Here is a 24052-nt window from a genome sequence, read left to right as displayed (position 1 = left end):
TTAATCTGGGGGGAAAGTGGAATAGGAGCTGTGATGATACAATGATGTATTGTTTGTGAAGACTCTGCAAATAATATCTATATGATAGATTAATAGCACTCTATGACTTATTCTACAGACCCACTTAGGGAAAAAAATATATGTTAAATTTCCAACAAAATCATAAGTAACAAAAGACTGAATGTTGAACTAAACAAACTATAGTGGGCTGCTACATTTCTAAAATGATTTTCCTCTAAACTAGTAAATTCTAATTGTCCTAGTTACCTTTACTAAACAACCTGGTGTGGTAGCTACAGCATGCAACAATGAAAAGTGAGGTTCCTGTTAGGAGTTTCACAAGGTGTGTCCTAACCCTGGAATGTGATTAGAAGGGTTCCGTGATCAAAATAACCTGAAAGCACTAGCAATCATGCTAAAACTAGATTGATAATTTTTTCTTTGTAGTTATAGATGATCTGATCACATTAAAATGTAGCTGCTACCTGGAGACCCCTAGGTACTTAATTATCTCCCAAACTGTTTTCATTTTTTCTCAGGTGCAGGAATCATTGTTGGAATTGTCATTGGTGCACGTACGTATCCCAAACTTTGATACCAACTAAATCAAGACATTACTCTGAAAAGTGCAATAGTTTTTTAAAAGATTTTTCAATTTCTGTGGCTTTATAGCTTGAAATTAAGTAAAACAGGAAAAACCTGACCTTTTATATAATACACTACCTTGTATTATTGTCTATTCCTTTGTATTCTACATGTCCAGTAACTAACAAACCCTAAATAATACAAGTTGTTTCAAGATCATTACTCATATGAGTTTGCATCCCAAATATGCTTTGAGTAATTTTCTCAATTAATCAAGGACTCTTCTCTGACTTACTCTGTACTGTTTAATGCAAAGAATTGGATTGATACTGAAGAGTCCAGATGGAACGTAAATGTATATGTGCTTAAATAAGATAACATTTTCTGGCCATGGAAATCTGACCATCATTTATTTCTTCTGCTAGATTTTGAATCTTGGCAATGATTTTTCACAGTTACATATCATTTGTTTCCTGATTTCTTGTAGTTTTTGGTGTTGTAGTAGTTGTCTGCAGCATCCGCTTCTGTTTTCACAAAAAGAAGAAAAGGTAAATTGAAGCATGTTTTTTAATTTATTGGTCCTTCTCACAGTTGACATAGTTTTGTGCAGGTTTTGTTTGTAGTCTGTATTGCATGTTGTTTTTTCAAAAAATGCACTTGCATGAGTGTGTTGTCTGAATTACATTTCTTTACTAAAAATGTTTTCAGCTGCTTTCAATATCATTGCAACAAGAGTAATCTGTGCACATTGCTTCAGCTAATTATGATGTAAGAAAAATTTCTGTGGGATTTGAGGTTTAAGTGCTGTAGTAAATCATGGACCATTTTGGGGCTTTCTCTATCCTAGGTGTACCCAACTTCCTAGATTGGACTAATGGCCAAGATTAAATATTATAAAATGGTTCACTGTGGAGACTTTGACAGCTGTAGTCACTGTAATTTTTATGGTGAAAGTTTTCAGTTGTCTGTATAACTTAGGTAGCAGTAAGAAGCTACATAGATGGCTCATTCAGATACCCACTTTGCTTTCTTTTAGATTTGTTATTCATACAAGTTAAACTGGGGAATTTAAAGCAACACTATTTGATTTCCCTCTTATGTTCTCTTAATTTACTAGGTTGCAGTAAAACTGATGGGGTTAAACTAAAAGTTGCTGAGAGGGTAAGATTTATAAGGCACTTCATGAACTCTGTCTTTTTATCTATAAAAATGAAATGGGGGGGACTTAAAATTGAAAAAAAAGGTACAAATACATATCTTCTAAGGTGAATAGAATTTTTAAACATCATCTTAAATTTTAATGAAATAATTTAAAATCTAATGAAAGACTTAGAATAAAACTGGAGCATAGACCAAGATTAGGTGCTTTGATATTTCTGACTTTTAGTGAATTTTTTCCCCCCTATTGCTTCTTTAAATAGCTTTGAAATCAAACTAATAATTAACAATAATTGGTATTCATGGCTTTATGATATATATTCCTTTTATATTAATCACTGGGTTTGGACTACATAATAAAAGTACATTCGTCACTCATAAAGAGCTAAAACTTTTTTTATATTTCTTGGTTATCTTTTAAAAATATCCACAGTGCCTTCATTTGAGTCTTAAATCTTACATTTGTAGAACACATAGTATACATATTTGATTTCTCTATCAGCAGTATATTTTTAAAATTACATGTACACAGCAATCTGAGAAGGAAGTACTATCAGTGAAATATTTGACAAGTCTAAAAGGTTTATCTAGAAATAACCTCTCAAGAAAGCAAAACAAAATAGCTTTCTGCTCCTCACTCCCCTTCTTTGTTTAAAACATCACTACACCAAAATAAGGTTCCCTAACAAGTATCAACCAAAAACTCTCTCTAGCTATCAGTTAATGAAAGCCAAACAATTATCTGAGCATCGTATCCCCCAGGTTAAAGTTTCAGTAGCATTAGAGATCTGAGATCCCATTTCTAATGTGTTCCCAAGTGATGATGCTGCTGGGCCTGGACTACACTTTGAGAAACCAGGGTGTAGACCATTACTGATGTGCCTGTGCTCTTTAACTTGAAGAAACACCATCAAACTTATTGGGAAATGTTTTACCTGTTTAAGATTATTGGATTTTTTAAAGACTCCTCATTTATGTGTATGCTTTTTTAAAAGAATGTGAAGTGATACCTAGCTTTAGTTTGCCTTTCCTTTAAAAAGGTAAATATTTTTATTATATCCTTTGCATTGCTTAATGTCCATATTTCCCCCCACCCCAATTGCTTTTGTTGCTTTAGAAACTACTTTACAAGACTGTAAAGTGTAGGCAGTTGCTTCTCCATTCCTAGGGATAACTCTGGAAGCAGGATACCAGGCACAATAATCCAGAATTGCTGTTTATGGGAGTTCCCTGGCAGTCCAGTGGATAGGACTCAGCACTTTCACTGCCGTGGGCTGGAGTTTAATCCCTGGATGGGGAACTAAGAACCTGCAAGCTTCGTGGCGTGGCCAAAACAAAAACAAAAAAACACAAATTTGCTGTTAAAACTTGATACAAAATGGATTTGATATAAACTTGTATTTATGATATTTTGGGAACACAATTACCCTGCTACAATATTTATACCAAAGCATGAAAATAGTATAAGTAGTCATTTTTAAGACGATTAAATTTTGATGAAATATGGCCACAGGGTTAAAGTACTCTGTTATAGTTTCCTGTTTCTTAGCTCTCAACTAAGAATAGAATAGGATCCCAGTTGGTCTGATAGGCTCCATCTACACCCTCCTTCCTTTTCCCTTTCAGTCTCCTTTCTTAACTAACTCTTCCACCAAACTTTCCAGCCTTGGAATCCACAGCCCTTGCCCTCTCCTTTGCTATTGCTTGAGTCCTGTCTTGCATGTTCTGACTGTGTGGTTCCAAAAAACAGATACCTTTTGTTTACATTAATGTTTTCAATTATTTGTTGTGAATATTTTTTTCATAAATGCATGATTTTCTCTACTCGGGTTAAGTCATCACTGGATAAGTGAGAGTTTTTTAAGTTCATTAGAATTATTGCAATAATTTATGTATTTTAGTAACAGTGACTGAGTACTTTTTCTTTTTTCCATTAAGGATATTTATTATTTGTTGTAGTTTTAAAATATTTTAATGTTATATTAATAATGACTGATCCAGTAACTGTAATTTTTAAGCTGTCTGCTTAAATTAATATTACTGAAGCTTTTTTGGATATAATATAAATGGTGAATCCAGTTCAGGTGGCGGGGAGTATAATGACATGGGTAAAAACTTGAATGGTCAAATTAACTTGAACATTTTTCTACCTGGTTCTCAAATTCTTGAGCATTGAACAAAGGCTTTAAAAAATTTTAGACAAAAACTAGTAAATAACAAAGATGTTGTAACAGTTGAGAGAGCATATTTATAAAATTTAGATCCATCCTAGAAAAATGAGAAGTCATAATAAGTTTTACAGGGATCTTCCCTCAGGTGAAAACAATTGTGCCACAGGAAGAAACTGTCCTCGATGCAAAAGATCCATCTGAAAATGTATGTCATAAAATCGATTTCTGAGACAGTATTACATGGAATTAATACATGCTCTGTGTATTGCCTCAAAATCTAAGGTGCTAGAGACCAGGACCATTTCTCCTCATACAATCTTATTCTGTGAAAGAGAGTTTACATTATTCACTTCAGGCTAAGAGGTTTCAGAGGTAGACAGATTGCACACAAATTTAGAATCTGTATATCTGCTGGATGACCTGTAAGACTTCAAAGGTAAAGTAGCTTCTTGCACCAAATTCCTGTTTCAAGTTCCTAATGAGAATCAGGAGAGCCATAATTTATGAACCTAATTGTCAGCTTTACTTCCCTTCTCCTCCATCATTGATTTTATCCCATTTTTATGCCACTCTTGCTTCCTTTTGGTTTGACGTCACTATTTTATTCATCCCTGTTCCCTTCCTTTGTTCAGCACATACCTAACTGGTGAAAGCCACAGACAAGTAAATTTTATTTCTCTCTGAGAAAAGATGAGAGAAAGGTTTGCTTTTATCATTAAAAGGTATCTGCTTTCTGTTGCGTTTCTTTTCAGAGATGTCCTTTCTTCTGAAAAATATTCAATGAATATTTAGATATTGATAAACTGAACTAAGATAAGTGGGCAGTAGACATCCAAGAGGACACCTGGATTCCTGTTCCCTTTGCTAGATTATTGATGTTTTCTCCTACCTTCCCTGTTTTAATGTAAAATAATGTGCATTGACAGGCTCTTGCTTTGATAACAGGCGCCAACAGAGTAATGTCCCCCACGTCCTTTGATCAGACTGTCTAGCTCCTCTACCTTCTAGCAGCTATGAATCCAAAGCTGGGGGAATTTTTTAGCCCAGTGGGAAATAATCACAGAATGTGTTCATTTTAAGTTCATTTTGGTTTTTCGACAGAAACCAAAATACATTTCACTTAATTTTGTAAAGATATTCAATTTCCACTTGTAAATATTAATTCTTTAAAGGCATTTATCTGTTTCCCTTGGCCAGGATATTTTTAACATATAAAAGAGAAACCACCACCAACAAAAAACCCTCAGATTTTGGAAAATTATGAAATGCATTGCTTTAAGCCATTTAACCCCCTCTACCTTCTGTCTCTGAATGAAATGAATTGGAAGTTCCTCCTTTTGTGCCAGAATGTGTGTCTGCACGGCCAGGAAAAGAGGAGTTATGTTTCCCACCACTTATAATGTGAGGCGCTACCCTAGGTTACAGTCATGAGTTTGGGAGCAGATTCTACAATGGCCAATAAGAAGGGCAATTTCTTAGTAAAAGCAAAGTGGTGACTTTGATCACAGGGCAAAGGGGAAGACAAACATACCAACTAGAATGGCACTGTGGGCCTACCCAGCCCTATGTATCTGCTTGGTTCTCTTAGGATTCCTTTGAGGCTAAAGCCAACCAGGAAAGTAGTTTTCAGATGGGCCGTGAGCTTCAAGTTGTCTGTAAACACTTGAAGTTAACTTAATGAATGCTGAAGGTAATATAACTATAATTAGTAATTCACTTCCACATTTTAATCTTCAGATAGCTTTGTTGTTATTTCAAATTAATGTTTCTTTAAGTTTATATTAATGCAGGGACTTCCCTGGTGGTCCAGTAGTTAGGACTCCGTGCTTCCATTGCAAGGGGCATGGGTTCAGTCCCTCGTCGGGTAACCAAGATCCCGAAACCTGAGGGGTGTTGCTGAAAAAAAAAAAAGAAAAATTTTATATTAATGCTTATTTATCCTTCTCATATATTGGATTTCTATTTAAAATTCTACTTAAAGAAAAGCATTTCACTACTACAGAAAAAGAAAAAGTATTGACCTCACAAAATAGTAAAATATAGTGGTCTTAGAGGATTCAGGATAGGCCTAAGTATTGAATCACTCTCCAGAATAGTCCTGCGGGAACTGCTTTATAACAGGTATTGTGCTTGTTCATCGTGATGCCTCTCCCACCAAGAGAAATATGAACGTCTCCAGAATTAACACCGTTAGCTCCTACATGGGGTAGGTACCCCGAAGTGTTAGCTGGGGCAGGCGTACTGTAAATAACCAACTGGTCCCCATTTGGTTGTAGTCTGTCTATTGTAGTCAGTTTCCTAAGCAGGGACTGGAACTGCGTTTTCCAGCTCCAGAGTCAGTAGCCCTGAGTGGCTGCCGAGGACGTCAGAAGTGGCTCATCCTACTTAAGGTGAGCTTCAGTGCGCACTACACACCAGATTCAAAGACTTAGTGCGAAGAAATGTACAATCCATGGATATTGGGTTAAGTAAAATATGTTAAAACTAATTTTCCTGCTTATCCTTTTTTTGATGTGGCTTCTAGAAAATTCAAAATTACCTTGTGTGACTTGCATTATATTTCTTTGGAAAACACTGGACTTAAATAACAGAGTTTAGAAAGATGTCTGTTGTTACCAAAAAAAAAGTGTTATGTGAGTTTTAGTTACTTAGGAGACTCTCCAACCAGAACACGTGATTTTCCTTGACTGTGAGGGGTAAATGAGGCATTCCTCACTGATCTTGAACGCTGCTGGAATCATTAGCTGTTTAAAGGTTTCATCTCAGAGTTAGATTTTAAATTGCAATATTAGGAAAATGTGTGTTTCTCTGTAGTCTTCCCCATTAGCTCTAAATTAAGATAAGGGAATATTTACTAAGTATATGCAACTGCTCTATTTCTTGTCATGGAGGGAATCAAAACTATAATACAGCAATAGAAGAAGGGTTTCTAGAGTGAGACTGGTTGAACATTGGAATTATTTTAAAAGAATCATTTAATTTCTAGTTCAGTGACTCTTACTAGTATATAGGTTTTTTTTTTAATTGTCCATGTTCTAAATGGGCTTCTGGAACTTGATTTATGTACTTAATTATGTTCACCTCTGACCCTATTTTCTAACCTTGCTTCGTAGGAAAGAAGGTATTGCTACATACAGCGCATACCAGGATAAGGCGACCACTCCAGCAGAGTAGATGAACTAAATGGTTTCCACAAACCCATGTATCATTCAGCTATGAAAATGAAGGAAATCCTACCATTTGAGACAATACAGATGGACCTTGAGGGCATTATGCTGGGTGAATAAGTCATATGAAGAAAGGCAAGTACTGTGTGATCTCACTTACATGTGGAATCCAATAAAACAAGCTTATAGAAAAAGAAATCAGATTTACCTTTATCAGAGGTGGTGGGCTGGGGGTGGCAGTTGAGTAAAGGCAGTCAGAAAATATAAACTTCCGATTATAAGATAAAAACGTACTGGGATGTAATGTACAGCATAGTGACTACAGTTAGTAACACTGTATTGTATTTTGGCAAGTTGCTAATGAGAAAGTGGATCTTAAAACTTCTTTTTTTTTTAACATCTTTATTGGGGTATAATTGCTTTACAATGGTGTGTCAGCTTCTGCCTTACAACAAAGTGAATCAGCTATACATACACACATGCCCCCATGTGTCTTCCCTCCTGCGTCTCCCTCCCGATCTTAAAACTTCTAATCACATGGAAGAAAAAAAATTTTTTGTAGGTACATGAAGTGATGGATGTTAACTAAATTTATCGTGTAATCATTTTGCAATATATACATGATCAAATCATGCTGTACACCTTAAACTTATGCAGTGTTATATGTCAGTTATATTTCAGTACTGAAAAAAAATCTATAAAAATTATTTGCTAGTTTCTTACACTGTCAGGAATGGAACTGTTAAGCTATAGTGCTAACATTTTAATGTGGCTGAAGTACAGTCACCATCATTTAATGCTTCTTTGAAATGTGTATGAATTTGTGTTTGAATATCTTGCTTGTTTTTCCTTAAATAACACTTGTATTTATAGGGCAAGTTAACACAGTATCGCGACTAGTGTTAAGGTGGGGAAATATTTTTTCTATAAAATCTCCAAACTCAGAGAACTATAATTCAAAATGACATTACATTTCATTTGTAAAGAAAGTGATTTTGAAATCTTTTCTGTTCAAAGATGATTGCCAACTCTTAAAATTCATTCTTCAACAATCCCAAAATATGCATTATATATTGTTTATTATAAAAGTTTGATTTCCTTAACTAAGAATATTACCGGAAAATACTCTTACAGTTCATAGGTTAAAATACTATTTTAAAAAATTTGTAACCTCTTGGTGATTTAAAGATGCTATAAAGTTTATTTCTGGCATTTGTTCTTCACCCCTTTTAATAACAATAAACCAGTCTAAGAAATCAAGAAGAATTCAGCATCAGTTGCATGCTTCTGTACAAAGTTAGAGGGCTTCTAACACCCATAGCAGGAATGCCAGCTCAGGACAAAGTGAACACTGTGGACTTGTAGTTTTCTTCAAAAGAATTCCACTCTTTAAGAGAATTAGAATCCATTCTAAATTCTGTTTTTCTCTCCCCACCTGAATAAAGAGATGTCTTACTTTAAACATGTCATCTGAATGTAGGCAGTTTTGTAGGGAATAAATTCATCAGATAACCTCAAGTTGCATTAGAATCTGAGTCTCACCTCATCTGTAAAGGGCAGAGTAAAAATGAAGCCCCATATTTCAGAAAAGCAAACTTAACTTTGTAGATTTGCTGTAGGTCATGCAAAGGGATGGAAAGAAGAAAGAGCTCAGGTAGCTCTTGACGCTCAGGTGGGACAGATCCCAGCCCTCTTCTCTGTCCTCACACCAGGCAGGGCCTCCTTCAAATAAGCCAGCGGCCAAAGAGGAGGGACTGTCTCTCTAACTCCAATTACATTTTTACATGTTTTGTTCCACACTTTTATAGTTAGTAGCACAAACTGGGCCAAAGAAACGTTGCCTTAGAAATATATGAATAAAGAATCAAGAGTGAACCGGAGTAAATATTGTTTTACTCCCTAAGGACATGTTTGTAAGGCCATGTAAGTGGTCCTTCCCTTTGTAGTCTCTGGTGAGGCACTTTAGGAAGATAAATTTGAGGAGAATAAATTCAGGAATTCTGAGGTAAATAATAGAGTTGAAGTTTTGCTGTACCCTTTTCCACATAATTTTTGAGAATCTAGCACTTGCTTAGAAGCAAGGGGGTGGCTATAGTACATATTTTTAAAACCCTCAAAGAAGTGTTTTCAACCAAGGATTATTATGCTTACCAAAATAAATTGACTTTCATAGTATAGTTTCCACTTCAAAATTAGTTTTTCTAATTTATTTATATGTAAGATTGAAATATGTGTGTACATATAAATTATGTTCTGTTTGTCAAATAATTTGTCAAATATATGGGGACACCATTTTTCTCTAGAAATGTTTATTTAAATGAGAGAGGGAAAAGTGTATTTTAATTTAAAGCTTTCTTAAAACTGCATTTTGAGCATTGGACCTTCAGATCTATTTAAAAAATTAAATGTGGGCTTCCCTGGTGGCACAGTGGTTGAGAGTCCGCCTGCCGGTGCAGGGGGCGCGGGTTCGTGCCCCGGTCCGGGAAGATCCCACGTGCCGCCGAGCGGCTGGGCCTGTGAGCCATGGCCGTTCAGCCTGAGTGTCCGGAGCCTGTGCTCCGCAACGGGAGAGGCCACAACAGTGAGAAGCCCGCGTACCGCAAAAAACAAAAAATAAATAAAATTAAATAAAATAAAATGTCATTATGGAGAAGTTTCATTTGTGATAATGCATTTATTTCCAGTGTGTTTTATCTCAAATCGGAGTACGCTTCTAATGGGGCCCACCTTCTGTAAGCATTCCCCTCCGACAATCACCACTCCTGCCCCTCCCATCTCAGAGCCTTAACTTAAGCCTGTCCAAGCTTTTCCCCTCCCCAGGGGTCACGTGCCTCCCCTGCTCAAAGGTGCTCAGTCCTACCTCCGTTAGCCACAGCATAAAGTCCATTTCATGAAAGATACTTGAAAGCTTTCTACAGTTAATTCCCAACTTTTCTTCCCAAGCCCTCTCTTTCTGCAAGACTTCAGATAACCTGCTCTCAGTCAAGCCAGACCATCCGTCCTGTGCTGTCTGCTGTATTCCTGGTTCACTATTGGCTGAAGCGCCTGTGGTCCCGTCCACCCGATCCTGGGCCTCTTCCAAGGCCCAGCTCACAGAGCCCATTCTGTGCAGTACTTCCTGATTCTGCCCAGCTCTCAGCCTTCATTATTTCCTGGCCTTGAGTTCACCACATTCAAATATCTGTATCTATGTGTGTGGGAGAAGGCATATCTTCCACATCACTTTAATGCATGGGTGTGGCTAATTAAAAGCCCAAGTCCCAACCATGAAAACATAACATGTTTCTGAACCATGGCTGCACACTGGAATCCCCTGGAGACTTTTACTGATGCCTGGGTCCCACGCCCCCAAAATTTGTTATGGCATTGACCTGGGGCGTGGCCTGGGCAAGTAATTCTCATATGCAGCTAAGCGTGAGAACCTCTGCATTAGTGGTCCTCCAGTCTTAGAGTCCACTTCTACACATGAACTTATAAAGACATAAGGTGAATGCTTATACTTACATGGTTTTGTAATTCAGCCTATAAAGAAATCAGAAAATATCTAAAACTTGAATTAAGGTCTTATTGCCTGCCTAACCAAAAGAGGCTATCTGTGGTTTAAAAACAAAACAAAAACAAACAACAAAAAAGCAATCTTTCTAATATCAACACTGGATGAAAATTAGTTTGACTATAACTAAAGAATGTATTTTATCAAATTTTGTCTTTAACTTGAGACAATAGTATATTTTTTAAATTGGCATAAAATAAACAGGAAGAGCTTTTAAGGTGACTAACAATAAAAGTCCTCTACAAGAATTCTGAAGACCGCTGAGGTAGGCAGGAATTTGAATTTAAATTGTTTAAGAATGTTCTAGGTTTAAGGAAAATAGGCAACTCTGGTATTCTAAAACTTAGTAATTGCTGACAATATTGTAACCAAGAATGAATATTTTTGCATATTAAAAATTTTATATATTTGTACTCAAGAGCAGGATTTAACATGATCTATTGACTCTCAGAAACAATGCAAAATTGAGAGAGCGTATACATATATTTATTTTTTTTCCTAAGCTGCATTGCTTTCATCATTTCCAGGATCATCCATCCAGAAAAGGTTACCCTAGACCGAAGTGGTGTGCCTTTATAGTATTAGCACTGCTGCCCTCCTGTGGACAGTTAGGGCATTTGACCATGCCTTTCTTAGTTTTTCAAACTTTGTCATTATTCAGAGATTTTAGTCATGGCTGAGTCCCAGAAACCGTTTTTAATTTCACTTTAATTAACTAGCTCTTTTCTGCTTGCCTTCTAGGAAATTAACTTTTGAAAAAGAGCTAACCTCTGTCCCTTATGGCTTACATATGGAGGAGCGTAATATTGGGGTCTGCGGTCAGTAACTATTTTTCCTTCCCTCCGGCTTAAATACCAGCAGAAAGTGACCAAAATTGCCTTAAGTATACATCACATTGAGAAAGCTACCCACCCTGATTCCTGACTTACCAGCCCAAGAAAACTTGTTTGGGATAGTAAAACTCATATTTGCCAGGCAGTCACTTAAGTTTCTATTGTTCACCACCTTTATGTAGCTTTTAGAAACAACTATGGTACGTACGTATGACCCAGTGGCAGGCCTTGTGCAGAACTAGCAGAAAGAATCAGGACATCTGGCATCCTGGCGCTTAGGGCTTGTGGCTTCACTGAGGATTCTGGAGACTGCTATCATTTAGATGAGCACTATTCGTGGTGTTCAGGAAAATGGTTGGCCTTCTGATCACCCACTGCCACCTGAAAAGGACCCAAGGGAAAATATTCCTTTCAATCTGTCCTTGACGTGGACTCAATTATTGGAGAATCCTTGGGTAGGATCCCATACAACCACGCTCCTCAAATTTTTGTGTGCAGGTGGATCACACGATGATCTTGCTAAAATGCAGATTCTTGAAGCAGTAGGCCTCGGCTGGGGCCCCTGGTTCTGCATTTGTATGTGTTCCACATACTGCGGTTTGTGGAGGCTGTATAAGGGCCTCCAGAGATACGGGAGTCATAATACAAGTATCACCCTACTTTTTAAAATCCACTTTATGCCACTTAGTGCTTTTACAAAAGACCTACATTGGTACCTGTTTTCATTAATCAAAAGAAATCCAAAGAGGATTTTTGCTTTTATGAAAAAAAAAAAAGGGAAAAGCGAAAATATCGTTCAGCATTTATTTTGCAGCGAGCTGTTACACAGGCAGCCCACACAGGAGGTGAGAGTGGCACCCCCACGCTCCTTCCTGGGAACTACACTCAGCATCAAGCTGCCATAGGTCTAGAAGTATCTGTGCTTTATCTCCATTTATTTTGTGCATCCCTTTGCAAGGTATGCCCTCAGGCATTTGCTTCAGCGCTTTATGCCAGATCTGCTTATGAAAGGTTGCATAGGAACATTCTACTTTCAGATACCAGGGGAAATGGAACCTGTGACTGTGGCTTTGTCCGCAAAGGGTCTTTGCAGATGAGATTTTGGGTGGGGAGATTATCCCCCCCAGGTGGGGCCCTAAATGTAATCACATTTAATCCTCAGGAGAAGAAGGCAGAGGAAGCCTTGACTACAGCAGAAGGCTGTAGTCAATGTGACCACTGATGCAGCGTGCTATGGTGCTGGCTTTGAGAATGGAAGAAGGGGCCACAAGACAGAGAATGCAGCTCTGGAAGCTGGAAAAGGCAAGGAAACTGATTCTCTGACAGTGCATCCGGAGGGAGTGTGGCCCTGCCTAAAACTTAATTTCAGATTCTGACCTCCAGAACTAAAAGAATACAGGTGTGTTGTTTTAGACAAGCTATTGTGTAAATGTTTGTGTCCCACCAAAATTCCTACCTTAAAATCCTAACCCGAAGGTGACCGTATTAGGAGGTGGGGCCACTGGGAAGTGATTAGGTCATGAAGCCTTCATGAATGAGATTAGTGTCCTGATAAAAAGAGACCCCAAATCCCTTCACCCCCCTGCCCCAGGAAGTTACATGGCACTGTCTACAAAACCAGAGAGCTGGCTCTCACCAGGCACTGAATCTGCCAGCACCTCAATCTTGGCCTTCCCAGCCTCCAAACCATGAGAAGTAAATCCGTTCTTTATAAGCTGCCTTGTCCGTAGTGTTTTGTTATAGCAGCCCGAAGAGACTACGACACCAAGTTTGTTGTAACTTGTGAAAGTGGCCACAAGAAACTAACACACCGACACCATGAGTCCTCAGGTCACATTTTGTGTAGAAGCAAGACCCAGAGGAGGCGCTCTCAACCCTGACTGCACAGTGGAATCCCCTGGGAAACTTTCAGAAAACACATGTCCAGACCCCATTTCTACAGCAGTATAACCAGAACCTATAGGGGTGGGATCTGAAAATCACTATTCTAATGGCTCCTTGGGTGAATGCAATCAGAAGGTGGGTGGAGCAGTATCACATTAGAATAAACACAAAACATAGCTTTCCTTGTGTTCAAGGAAAACTCTTAAACTGCCCTCAAATGTAGGCAGACCAGTCTGCTAGGCAGCTCCATGAAACTATATACCAGCTTCTCAAAGTGCAGGGCTGAGCCAGCATCTTACATGAAGACTTATCAGGTTAGAGATTTAACACATTGTTTACCCTAAGCTGGAAAAAGACTTGTCTCATAGTTACTAAGATTCACCAGCACTTGGTTCCACAGGCGGGAATTCTTTGCCAGTACAACTTGCATGAGGCTGGAGGTGCCTTCAGTCCAACTCGCTCTCCACTGACACGCTTACAGAAAATGTGTAGCAAAACTCAGGGAAGAGAGCTCCATGCCCGACAAAGCATTTTCTATATCTGGGTGTAAAGCAAGGCCTCAAAAACCAGACTCAAGATGTCTCCAAAAGAAACATTCTGCTTAGCAATTTCTAAAGAAAGACCACCCTGGAATGCCAACTTTAGGTAAAGACCTGTCAGCCTCCAGATGAATAAAGCAACATAATCCTAAATGAGGGGCATGTTAATTACTTGGGGTGTGCATTGTGCATCTCATGACTCAGACATGAGAACTATTTAAGTATTCATGGGAGCACCAGGAAGTACTTTTATGTAAAAGATGTCTCAAGTCATCGCTTTTGTGCTTTGATGCTAAACTCCATCTTTTGGCACTTTTCTTATTTGGGGACTGGAATCACAGCAACCTGCTGGCAGAATCCATGAGTTACTTGCTTTATTGGTGATACCTAGGCTGGAGCTAGGGACACAGTAGGTGAATCAAAAGTTGTTCAGTTTGTTACAACTGACCCAAAGCTGATATGCCCACAGGTCTATTGTAGCTACCTCAGCAGAAAGGTGAGTAAAACAATTCAGGGTCTTAACTGTTCCCATCACCACATCCTGGGGATTAAAACATGAATTCGCCAGTCAACAGCCTGAAACAGCACTGCAGTTGCAGTGAAAAGATGCATCCCATTCACCTGGAAGTTTTCCCGACAGATGCTTCACCTGTCCCACCTCCACCCGATTGGGCAGGGCAGCCAGCTGGGGGAAGACTGGCAGGAGGTGGACTTAGAAAGCCTTCCCAGGTGGCTGAGATGCCACCACTTACGGAGAACCACTGGCGTGAAACAGAAGTCCTGCAGGTAGGTCAGGGCTGGCCTTGCATCTCCTGTGCAAAATGGTCAATCAGGGGGACACAGCCCTCCTACCTGAAGAATCCCGTGAAATCAAGTCTGGCTCATCGCTGAATACCTTTACAGAACTGGCGCACTCTGTCTACAAAGGTTGATAGAAACAAAGAACCAAAAGTAGCAATACTCCTGCATCTCTTATAATGCAGCTGAATTCATCAGTGCTCCTCCACGGGCCATGTGAGTACAGGCTCAGGTATGCCAATGTTTCTGAGGGAACACTGACTGCAGAGGCTCCAGGACTGGAGCCCACTGGGAACCGAGGTCAGTTTCCCGTTCAATAAGCAGCATCCTTCAGCCCAGGTCTGCAACGTGTCTCTCTTCTGTAATCCTTTTTTCTCATTTTATTTCTTGGCTCATAGAATTTCATTCCTGTCTTCATAGGCTACATTTTTAATATGTTTGCTGTAACCGACTTCAGGTTCTTTACGAAACAGGTAAGATCTGCACAGCAAATGAACTTGTCAGAACCCCACTAATCATCATCATACAATTAGGAATAAAAAATAATCTATGAAAAACGAAGACATGATAAATTGTGTACAGTAAAGCATTTATTAAGGTCAGGATGCATGACTGAAAGATAATTCAACAGCAACCAATTTATAGTTTACATCACTACCACATTTCGGCAAACCGAGGACATCAGATAAATTTTAGTGATTTGCTTCTGAAAAATCCATTAACTGATCTATTACCCGTGCATAAAGTATTGTAGATGTAGTTAAAGAAGCTAGCAGGAAAAAGCATAACCTTCCTCCCCCTCTCTCTGCGCATCCATCTTCCAGGAAGCCCCAGGCTGTTGCTGACCAGACTTGGCATGAGGCCTCGAGGCTGCTGCTTTTCCCCCTACATCATAACCGATTTCAAATGGTGCTAGACAAAAACAGACTCTGAACACCAGGAGAAATCGGTCAGCCTGTGTAAGAGATGGGTCCAGTGGTGCTCGGTGGGGCCCGGCACCTTGACAGTGCAGGTGGCAAGTCTGATTTCAGCTGCTCGGCAACTGCAGCTGAATGTTTCACGGCATCTAGGAGCAGGTGGACAGTGCTGATGTGATGAGATAGTCCTTCTGGTCCACACCCCTCCCCTTGCCTATTGCAATCAAGTACCCAACCCAGCATTGCCCAAGCATGTGCTCAAAGGCCTTACCAACAGGCTACTGCTAGGGGTTGCCGCTCCCTGTCAACAGAAAGACAATCACAACCTCTGGCTCTGCTCAAGCCTCTGAGTTTCTGTTGAACACAACCCCATCCCTGCACTGTCCCCTTCCACAACCCAACACACTCAAGAGTGTACTTTGATTCTCAAGTTCTTCCTTTTCTTGAACCGGCTCAGGTGGCAGAAGGAGGGAAGCTGATCCCACAAGCAGCAGCTCCTCTGCGGTTGGCCTTTTGCTGTGCTGCAATTCTTACTCCTAAAACACTGATTTCAAATGGTGCTAGATACAAAGATGGAAAAATCTAAGCCACCATGTGAAACCAGCTTCCAGAAGAAGAGGATCTCACTGAAGAAAGAAGGGAGATGCGATCGGAAGACCCAGCCTCTGCCCCGAGCAGAGGTGTCTTCTTGCAGTTCCACTTGTGACGGGACATGATATATGGATCCATTAGAAAGGCACAGAGAAGAGTTACAAAGTGATGCTCAAAGAACATGAAAGTCAGAGCTGATAATTTACACAGACAATTGCAATACAAAACTCATGAATTCTAAGTTACTTAATTCCATAACCAGTCCCTACAGATTATTATATATATGACGAAATAAAATAGCCAAAGCTGTTACTAAACTGGGTTAATATGTACATTAGTATTGCCCTGCTTTGTAAACTATTTCACAGTGTGCAAAGCATTTTCCCATATTTTCTCACGTCATCAGGAAACAAGCACCCTTTCTGCCTGTGAGGCTCTAGACACTACACAAAGGTGGGTTTCACCTGAGCCAGGGCAACTCTTCCATGTGTCCTAGTCACGTAGATCACGGGCTCCGCCTTCCCAGCCATACGTGAGCAGTCAGGACATTCAAATATGACCCCGTTAATTGCCAATCTTATTTATTCTCTACTGTGACACAAAAAGATTAGTGTCTTATAATTGTACTAAGTAGATAATCCTCTAATAAAAGAATGGAGTTTTGTTTTGTGTTGTTTTCAAATTCTGCCTGAAAATTAGGTTTGCAAATGGTGTTCAAATTAGATTTCCCATCTCCTACTTGCACCATCTTTTTTGGTTGTTTGAAGCTAAGAAAATATGTCTGTATTTCCTCTGATACCATAACCAGGAGAAAGAAGAATCTGCATCTCTCCGGTTCCCTACCAATTCTTCAGGACTCTAGATAAACCCTTCTACTTTTTACGCCTCCTGGACATAACATCATGTGCTGCTCTAGGGAAGAGAAGGAAATAAAATTTGAACACCAAGCTGTGCTCTTGAATTCTCACAACAGTCTTGCGGAGTAGGTAGTATTCCCTTTTTGGCAGGAGAAGAAACTGATCCTCAGTGTGGTTCAAAAACTTGTCCACAGTCCCATGACTAGTGAATGGTGTCGATTCCAGGTCTGACTCCAAAGTCTGTGCTCCTACTCTTCTGCCCACTGCCTCCTGTTCTGTAGCTGGACTACCGTCTCATTCTGTTCTTGAACTTAATTATGAGGAAGATTGAGGGTGAGGGTAGTCCTAGGCAATATTTCTGCATAGATGGGGGTGGGTATTACTGACTGTACAACACATTAAACTTGGGTGGAGATGAGAGCACGCCTGGTTCTGCAAGGAGCCGGTGCTTCGATACTTGCTTTGTTCTCCAGCACCCTGGTGCCTCTGTGGTCTCCACTGCACGGCTGTGGGAGGGGAAGACGCTGGGGATGAACTGCCCCGCAGTACCTGTGCTGGACGCCTGAGCGATCCTGACAGCAGGCAGCACTAGGCTCTGCAGCCCGTGGGGCTCTGTGTGGCCTCGGCCACAGGTGGGAGAGCCAGGGCTGGGGATCAGTACTGCCTGCCAGGGCTCTAAGTAAGGACACCTGCAGTCAACAGCGGAGGAGAGGCCGGTGTGCGGGGGGCAGGGGGGTGAATCTAAGGCTTTAAGGTCACGACTGAGCGTTAATGATAGTCATTCCCGTAGAATATGAACCCTATAAAACGTGGGGTTTGGAGACCTACACTCGCTAATTCTCAGCTTTGCTGCTCTGTACTTCAGCCAAACTCGTCTTCCTTTGTAACTTCCAACTGCCACTCTCCACAAACCCGTTCCTAAGGTGTCGTCACAGGAGTCCTTCGGTGAGATCCAGACTGCCTCTTTCTCCATCAGAAGGCCTCTGCACAGGCTACTCCTTCTTTCTGGAACAATCTGCACCTACTCTCTCGTAACTACCAACCGTCAGTCACTGCCCTCCCCGCCAAGTAAGTCCTCCTTCAGGTCTCAGCTGGGCCACCCCGTCCGCAGGAAAGCTCCCCAGTCTAGCCTGGCTTTGGGTTAAGCTCCCCTCTCACACCATCATGCTCCTGGTCCTTCAGAACACACTCAGGTCATCTAGTCGTGAGGGTGATTAATCCATGTCTCTCCTGCTACCCAGGAAGCGTCAGCTCTGAGTGCAGAGGAGGGGATGCACATAGCAGAGGAGCGACTGTCACCGAGGGAACTAAGGGACACGAACCTGAGTTTGGGCTCCAACTCTCGAGTTCTAAAATACTCTCGGTTCTCTGGAAGAAGAGACAAGAAATCATTAGCAATGCATTGCTGTAAACACTCTAAGAGTAGAGGGGGTAAAAGTCATCTTAGTATCCAAACCTTTCACCCTTCCAAGCCCACCAGATAAAAGGGTCTGCTGAGGTCTCAGACCTCCCAACAGAACCAGGCTTCTCTCTTGAAGTCGGCCGAGCAATGAATGACTCACCTGAAACCAGATGCTGATTTTGTCCCCTAGTTGCAAGTAGCCAGGTGATTTCATGCGGCTGGAAGCAGCTTGCTCTCCCTGGCACCCAACCCGAGGGCCTCCTTGATCTGGAAGAAGGCAGCCTGGTAAAACCCCAGCCTGCTAAGGGCTGTGTCATCAAAGGCGGGACGCTGGATCCTCCCACCTCAGCCTAGCGGCCCCACGCAAGCTGACCAGTGGAGAAGGGCTTAGAGGGCTGTCGGGAAGGAGAATCAGCCCCTGAGGAGTGGGTATGTCAGCCCTGGGAGGTGCCACAGCACAGGAAGAGGGTTTGGGGGCCACAATGCCGCACCAGTCCAGTCTGTGCCCACATTCTAGCTGGCGGTTTTTCCACCCCCTCGTGCCTACGAACCTCCTCTGCCTGGGCAGGGACCCGAGGGTGCAGGAAAGGTCACCATACAGTGAATCAGAACACAGTGGCTTTAATTCCTGCTCGGCCAGGCTCTGAGAACTGGGGCCTGCACTTTCCTGGAATAGGCCTCGGAATGTTCATCCGAAAACAGAGGGGCTGGTGCAGACTGGTCACTGCCCATTCAAATGTATGGAGGGGTCAGGCAGGAAACTTAAGACAGAGAAGCAGAGACAGTGTGCAGCAGAAGTGTGGGGACCCGGAGGGGCCGTGTTTAGTCTAAAGGCATGCAGAATCCGATACAGCTGAAAAAAAAAAAAAAAAAAAAAAAAAAAAAAAAAAAAAAAAAAAAAAAGAAACAGAAACTCTGCACAGGCCAAACAGACACATCTGAGTGTGAAATACAATTCATGGGGGCCGTTGCTTAAAGAATAGCCTGGAGATTGCAAAGAGAGCTTCTACTGCATTCTATAAATGATGCTGTGTCATTTAAAGTGCTAAAAATCCTATGCCCAGCACAGTGCCCAAAAAATAATATGGGAGGAAAACAGGAAGGAGAGGAATCCTTGTTTATGAAATCCGTAAGCAAACCCACGGAACAAACAGATATTTGCCTCCAGGAACCAAATGCTGCTGGCTTGTTCCGCGCTACCACAGCATGTTCAAATCCAGAACGCTTGGGAAGGTTCCTGCGAGGCAGCAGCTTCTCCCTCCCTCCCAACCCAGCTGGGTGCTGAGTCACAGCTACTTACATGACTGACGCAAGTTCCAGCCAGAGTGGGGGAGGAGCGCCGGAAGTGGAGCCCAGATCATCCATCTTCCTGCCGCTGGGAATGCTGGTTTCAGGGCTCCTGGGAGTGAGGAAGAGTCATGTTGGTGAGAGAGGGGCCTAGAAAAGGCCCTTTTGAAAAAGGGGAACAGTCTGCCCTTGAGTTAGTCCCAGACCATTGTACGTCTGAACAGAGAGGCCCAGCCCAGCTTCCTGTCACTCTCGGCTCTAGCCCTGGCCCAGTGTCCTGGACATTTTGTCTTAAGCTGTCAGGGTGGGACCTGTTGCCAACTAGCTGTGGTTAATGAATCAGAGAAAAGGGTGATAAAATGAAAGGTATATATACAGGGGGCCGCGGAGGAGGGGAACGTGGAACTGGCTCTCTCTCTCTTCCTCTCTCTCTCTCTGGCAGCTTGGCTTCCATGAGGACTCAGCATCCAGGAACCACCACACTTCACAGGCCCTAGATCCCAAGGTGGGATGACATACTCCAGACCCACTAAACCCCCCAAGATGACCCCTGAGGTAAAAAAAAATCACCACGTTCTCAGCTTGTGTGGGCCCAGCAACAGCAGCTCTGGTCTCTCTTGGGGCAGGGGTATGGAGGCCTATGTTCCTAGGCCTCTGTCCCTTCCTCAACACCACTTGGGTCTGGAAATCTCCCAACCTCCCAGACTCAGGACAGGGCATGGAGGCCCTAATCGGGATGACTGGCTGGCCGGGAGGATGCACATGGCTATCCTGCCCTGGGGATGCCATGGGGCCTGGGGGATAGCAAGAGACAGTGGGCAGTGAAGGGGAGGAGGAGGGGTGGCGTGAAGATGGGATCAAGGACGCCTCCCTGTTTCCCAGAGAGTGACTTTGGCTGGGTAGAGGATGGGCACAGCCCTGAACTGCTTTCAGGGAAGCTGGTGCTTTCCACAAGAGGAAACGTAAGTGTGCCTTTGGTCTACTACACACACGCAATGCCCACCACAGTTCACAGGTCCAAGCCAACGCAGATCTGAAGAAAAACCACCAACACTGCTCCCTTGTCATTCCCAAATCATCTACTTGACCCAGTGAAGATGGACTCAGAAGTGAAACTTCAGGCTTAGGTGAAATCTAACTCTGGAGGTTGGGGGAGAGACACCCAGAGCCCAGCTTCCCCACCTCCCAAGGAGGAGCTGGGTCACCCCCTCCTGCAGCCGCCAGGAGTGACTAGCGGGCACAGTATGCCGCCAGGAGCCCCATTCAGAGGACCGCGTGCCCGCCCGCCGGGTGACGCACGTTTCTGGCCCCAGGAACCTTTCCAGAGGCGTGCCCAGCCTCTGCAGTACTGCCCCCACTCCTCCTGGAAGGAGAGCAGAGCATCTCCCCAAGTCAGACATCCTCCCAGGAGCACAGCCCCGGCAGGCACCAGGAAGCCTGGGGCGCACCCACTAACCTCCGAGTGGCGGTTCTACCCAGTACCTGGGCACACACCTGGCAGAGCACATGGACCGGGTCATGCCCATGACCTGGTTCCACTTCCCTAGGTGGGGGGTGGGAGGCTGGGCAGACAGAGGGTAGGTCTGGAGTCCAAAGCCAGCTTGGAGCACCTTTCTCTCCTGCTTCCCCTGCAGCTGGCCAGGCTGGTGGCTGTACCTTCACGGCTATGCCAGCCTCATTCTGTTATCAGGACCTCTGTCTGCCAGTCTCAGGACCTGGAACAGTGAGTAGTGGGAGGGGGCAGGAAGAGGAGGGAGGGGAGGGAGGGAGGAGGAGGGGAGTGAAGGGCCCTTTAGGGAGAGGAAGGGAAAAGAGAGAGGGAGAGAAAACACAAATAACTGCTATTAGGGCCAAAAGATTAAATGAGTTCCTTTCTGAACACAGACTTCACCTGTCTTGGAGAGAGGCCAGTGGCCAGGAGCCCACGTTCCCTTCCTCTCTGTCCCTGTCGCTCTCTTCTCTCTCTGCCCCCTCCTCACCTAGCAAGGTGACATGTGGTCTCAGACTTTCCAGGCCACTACTCAGGGTTCAAGCTGAAAAGAAGAAACAGCTAATAGGGCTGGGGGGTGGGGGATTCATGCCTGAGCAACTCCCACCCCAGATAGGAAGCACGACATGGGTCCGAGCTGGTCCTGGCAAGGAGACCCTGGATTCCCATCTCCTCAGGGCTTTGGATGACCTTCTCCAGGACCAGATGGGGAGCTGCCCCATTTCAGAAACGGTTCATCTCCGCAGTGAGCCTGTGCCGCGTTCACATGTGAAATAAAAGTAATACATTCTATGATGTCAGGGACACCGGAAGAACTGGACCCCAAGGAAGCGGTAACACTAACGCGTGGACAAATATTCCCGTATACCTAAGGAGTGAGTGAGGATGAGAAACAGAAAAGAAGGGAGATAAAAAGCTGATATAAAATAAGCATGATCTTATAAAGAGGGGGAACCAGTGAAAGGTTCCTAACCTGGTAGGCCTTTCGATGCTAAATCTGCAGGCACTAACAATACAAAAGGATACGTGATTCTCCGTATTCAATACAACCCTCATTTAGACATTAACTGGTTGACTCTGGACTCTGGTCACCTCGAAGTAGTATGCTCACTTCAACACACACCCATGCCTTTAGAACAGCAGGCAATGCTGGTGGTCCCAGAGCTGTGGACCTGCCCTGAAATATTCCTCTTCCATCTCCTGCCTTTCTCCACCAACTATGCATGGCCCTGCCTCACGCACCCCTCTCTCTCTTTCACACACACACACACACACTCCCGACCCCACCCCAGGCTCAGGCGTGCCTCAGAGGCAGAAAGGAAAGATGAAGCCTGCGCCGGATCCTGACACCCACACTCATGCTGTTCTGGGGTGGCCTCAGAGTTCACAGACTCAGGCCCAAAGGCCCCTGTCCAGGACCTCCAGTCTCCCCGTCTCAGATAAAGAAGCCTCATCTTTCCTTGGGAACCCTCAGCAAAGGGGATGCCACAGTCCTTCCCAAAGTCTAGCCTAAGCCACCCTCCCTGCTACAGGTTCAGCCATCCTCTTTCCCAACCTCCAGGCAAACAGGGTCTGGCATGACAAATCTTCATAGGTAAAGTTACTGAAGCCTGCATCCACCGAAACAATCCCCCGGTAGCTTCCCCGTCACGGGGTCTCTCTACAAGCCGAGGCTGCCTTCAGGGGATACAAACAGACAAACGTCCAATCCCAATCCTTCTTCAGGGAACACCCCGGGATAAAGCCTAAGCCACCGTGGCTAAATGTGTTGTAAATTAACACTTCTTTCCCCTTCAAAGAGGTTGTGGCCTATTTGAATGAAGATCACACAGAGGGGTCTCATGGCCAAGAAGATGCGCAGCTCTCACTCTGCCTCAGCACCCTTCTAAAGGGTGAGGGCTGTGCTCAATGTTCAGAAAACACTGACACCAAGAATTCTCTGACCACCTTCTCCGTGGGAAAGGGCTACTTCTTCAAGTCAATAGTGATTCAAACAATCCGAGCTGAAGCCAGCGTTTCCGGTGTCTTACTTCACCTTTGTACCTCAGCCAATTCTTCCAGCAGGTGCTGTGCGCTAAAAGTAGCTAACGAACAGGTAACGCACGTGCATACTGGGCAGAGCTCCGTGTGTACCTTATAAATCCGATGGGAAAATCTCAAAGACCCCACAGTGAGGCCTCATTTCTAAGAGAGCTACTTAGCTGAAGCATGACCCCAGGCACACACAGGAGATGTCATTACAGACATGTCAGAACTGTCTGAAGCACTGCATATTCCAGAAGCTTCCAAACGTAAGAAGCCTCACCAGAAACACATGACGCATGGCTGGCTTCCCAGCCAAGGAGTGCAAGCCAGTCTTCACAAGAGCTCCAAGAAGCTGAAAGAATGGAGAACGGGAGAACCCAGATATTCTGAGATTTCCTGCCCCTTCAATATATAGAGAAGCGACCCCAAACCCTAGAGAGATCAAGTCAACTGCCCAAGACCCACCCCGATCCCTGCCCTGCTCCATGGGTCCCACAACTAGAACCCGAGGAAATGACAACCGGAGTCAGGGGCCTGGGTGGGTGTCCCAAATTAAGCAGATACAAGTAGTTAGACCCTGGCAGGATTCTCTCTGGTTCAGTGTCATCAACTACAGGGCTAATACCACCCACTTGCCCTCACAGGGCTGTGTGAGGCCAAAAGAGCTCGCAAACGTGAAAAGAACCGTGAAACATCACACGGCACATGTGAGACAACGGTTACTAGTCAATTCCTCTCCTGCCTGCATCCTAGCCCAAATCCCTCTTCACACCACCACTCTCCTGGGAGCTGGGGA

At 43.2% G+C, this 24052-nt stretch overlaps 2 protein-coding genes across 16 annotated transcripts in view; one reads left to right on the top strand and one right to left on the bottom strand.

Moving 5' to 3' along the window:
• The window catches only part of LOC112403482 (membrane cofactor protein-like), a 53017-nt gene extending 45434 nt beyond the window's left edge, over positions 1-7583 (top strand). For 5 of the 6 annotated variants that reach the window (XM_024750961.1, XM_024750958.1, XM_024750959.1 and 2 more), the window contains 3 exons: positions 540-575; positions 1073-1133; positions 7028-7583. In XM_024750961.1, coding sequence (XP_024606729.1) covers positions 540-575; positions 1073-1133; positions 7028-7088 — 158 coding nt within the window. In that variant the 3' untranslated portion in view covers positions 7089-7583. Of the gene's footprint in view, positions 1-539; positions 576-1072; positions 1134-1702; positions 1747-7027 lie in introns of all 6 variants that reach the window. The other variant, XM_024750960.1, reaches the window with a different exon arrangement.
• The window catches only part of LOC112403484 (uncharacterized), a 72949-nt gene continuing 50649 nt past the window's right edge, over positions 1753-24052 (bottom strand). For 5 of the 10 annotated variants that reach the window (XM_024750971.1, XM_024750969.1, XM_024750968.1 and 2 more), the window contains 4 exons: positions 19756-19854; positions 18616-18722; positions 18376-18421; positions 15259-17559 (listed from right to left, as the gene is read on the bottom strand). In XM_024750971.1, the coding sequence (XP_024606739.1) occupies positions 17433-17559; positions 18376-18421; positions 18616-18722; positions 19756-19854 (379 nt within the window). In that variant the 3' untranslated portion in view covers positions 15259-17432. The other 5 variants (XR_003003912.1, XM_024750966.1, XM_024750964.1 and 2 more) reach the window with 5 other exon arrangements.

Source organism: Neophocaena asiaeorientalis, unplaced genomic scaffold (genome assembly GCF_003031525.2).
Source record: "Neophocaena asiaeorientalis asiaeorientalis breed wild unplaced genomic scaffold, Neophocaena_asiaeorientalis_V1.1 scaffold67, whole genome shotgun sequence".
In the NCBI taxonomy this organism is placed as follows: Eukaryota; Metazoa; Chordata; class Mammalia; order Artiodactyla; family Phocoenidae; genus Neophocaena; species Neophocaena asiaeorientalis.
Note: the sequence above shows the minus strand (reverse complement) of the source record. Positions and strands in the feature narration are given on the sequence as shown.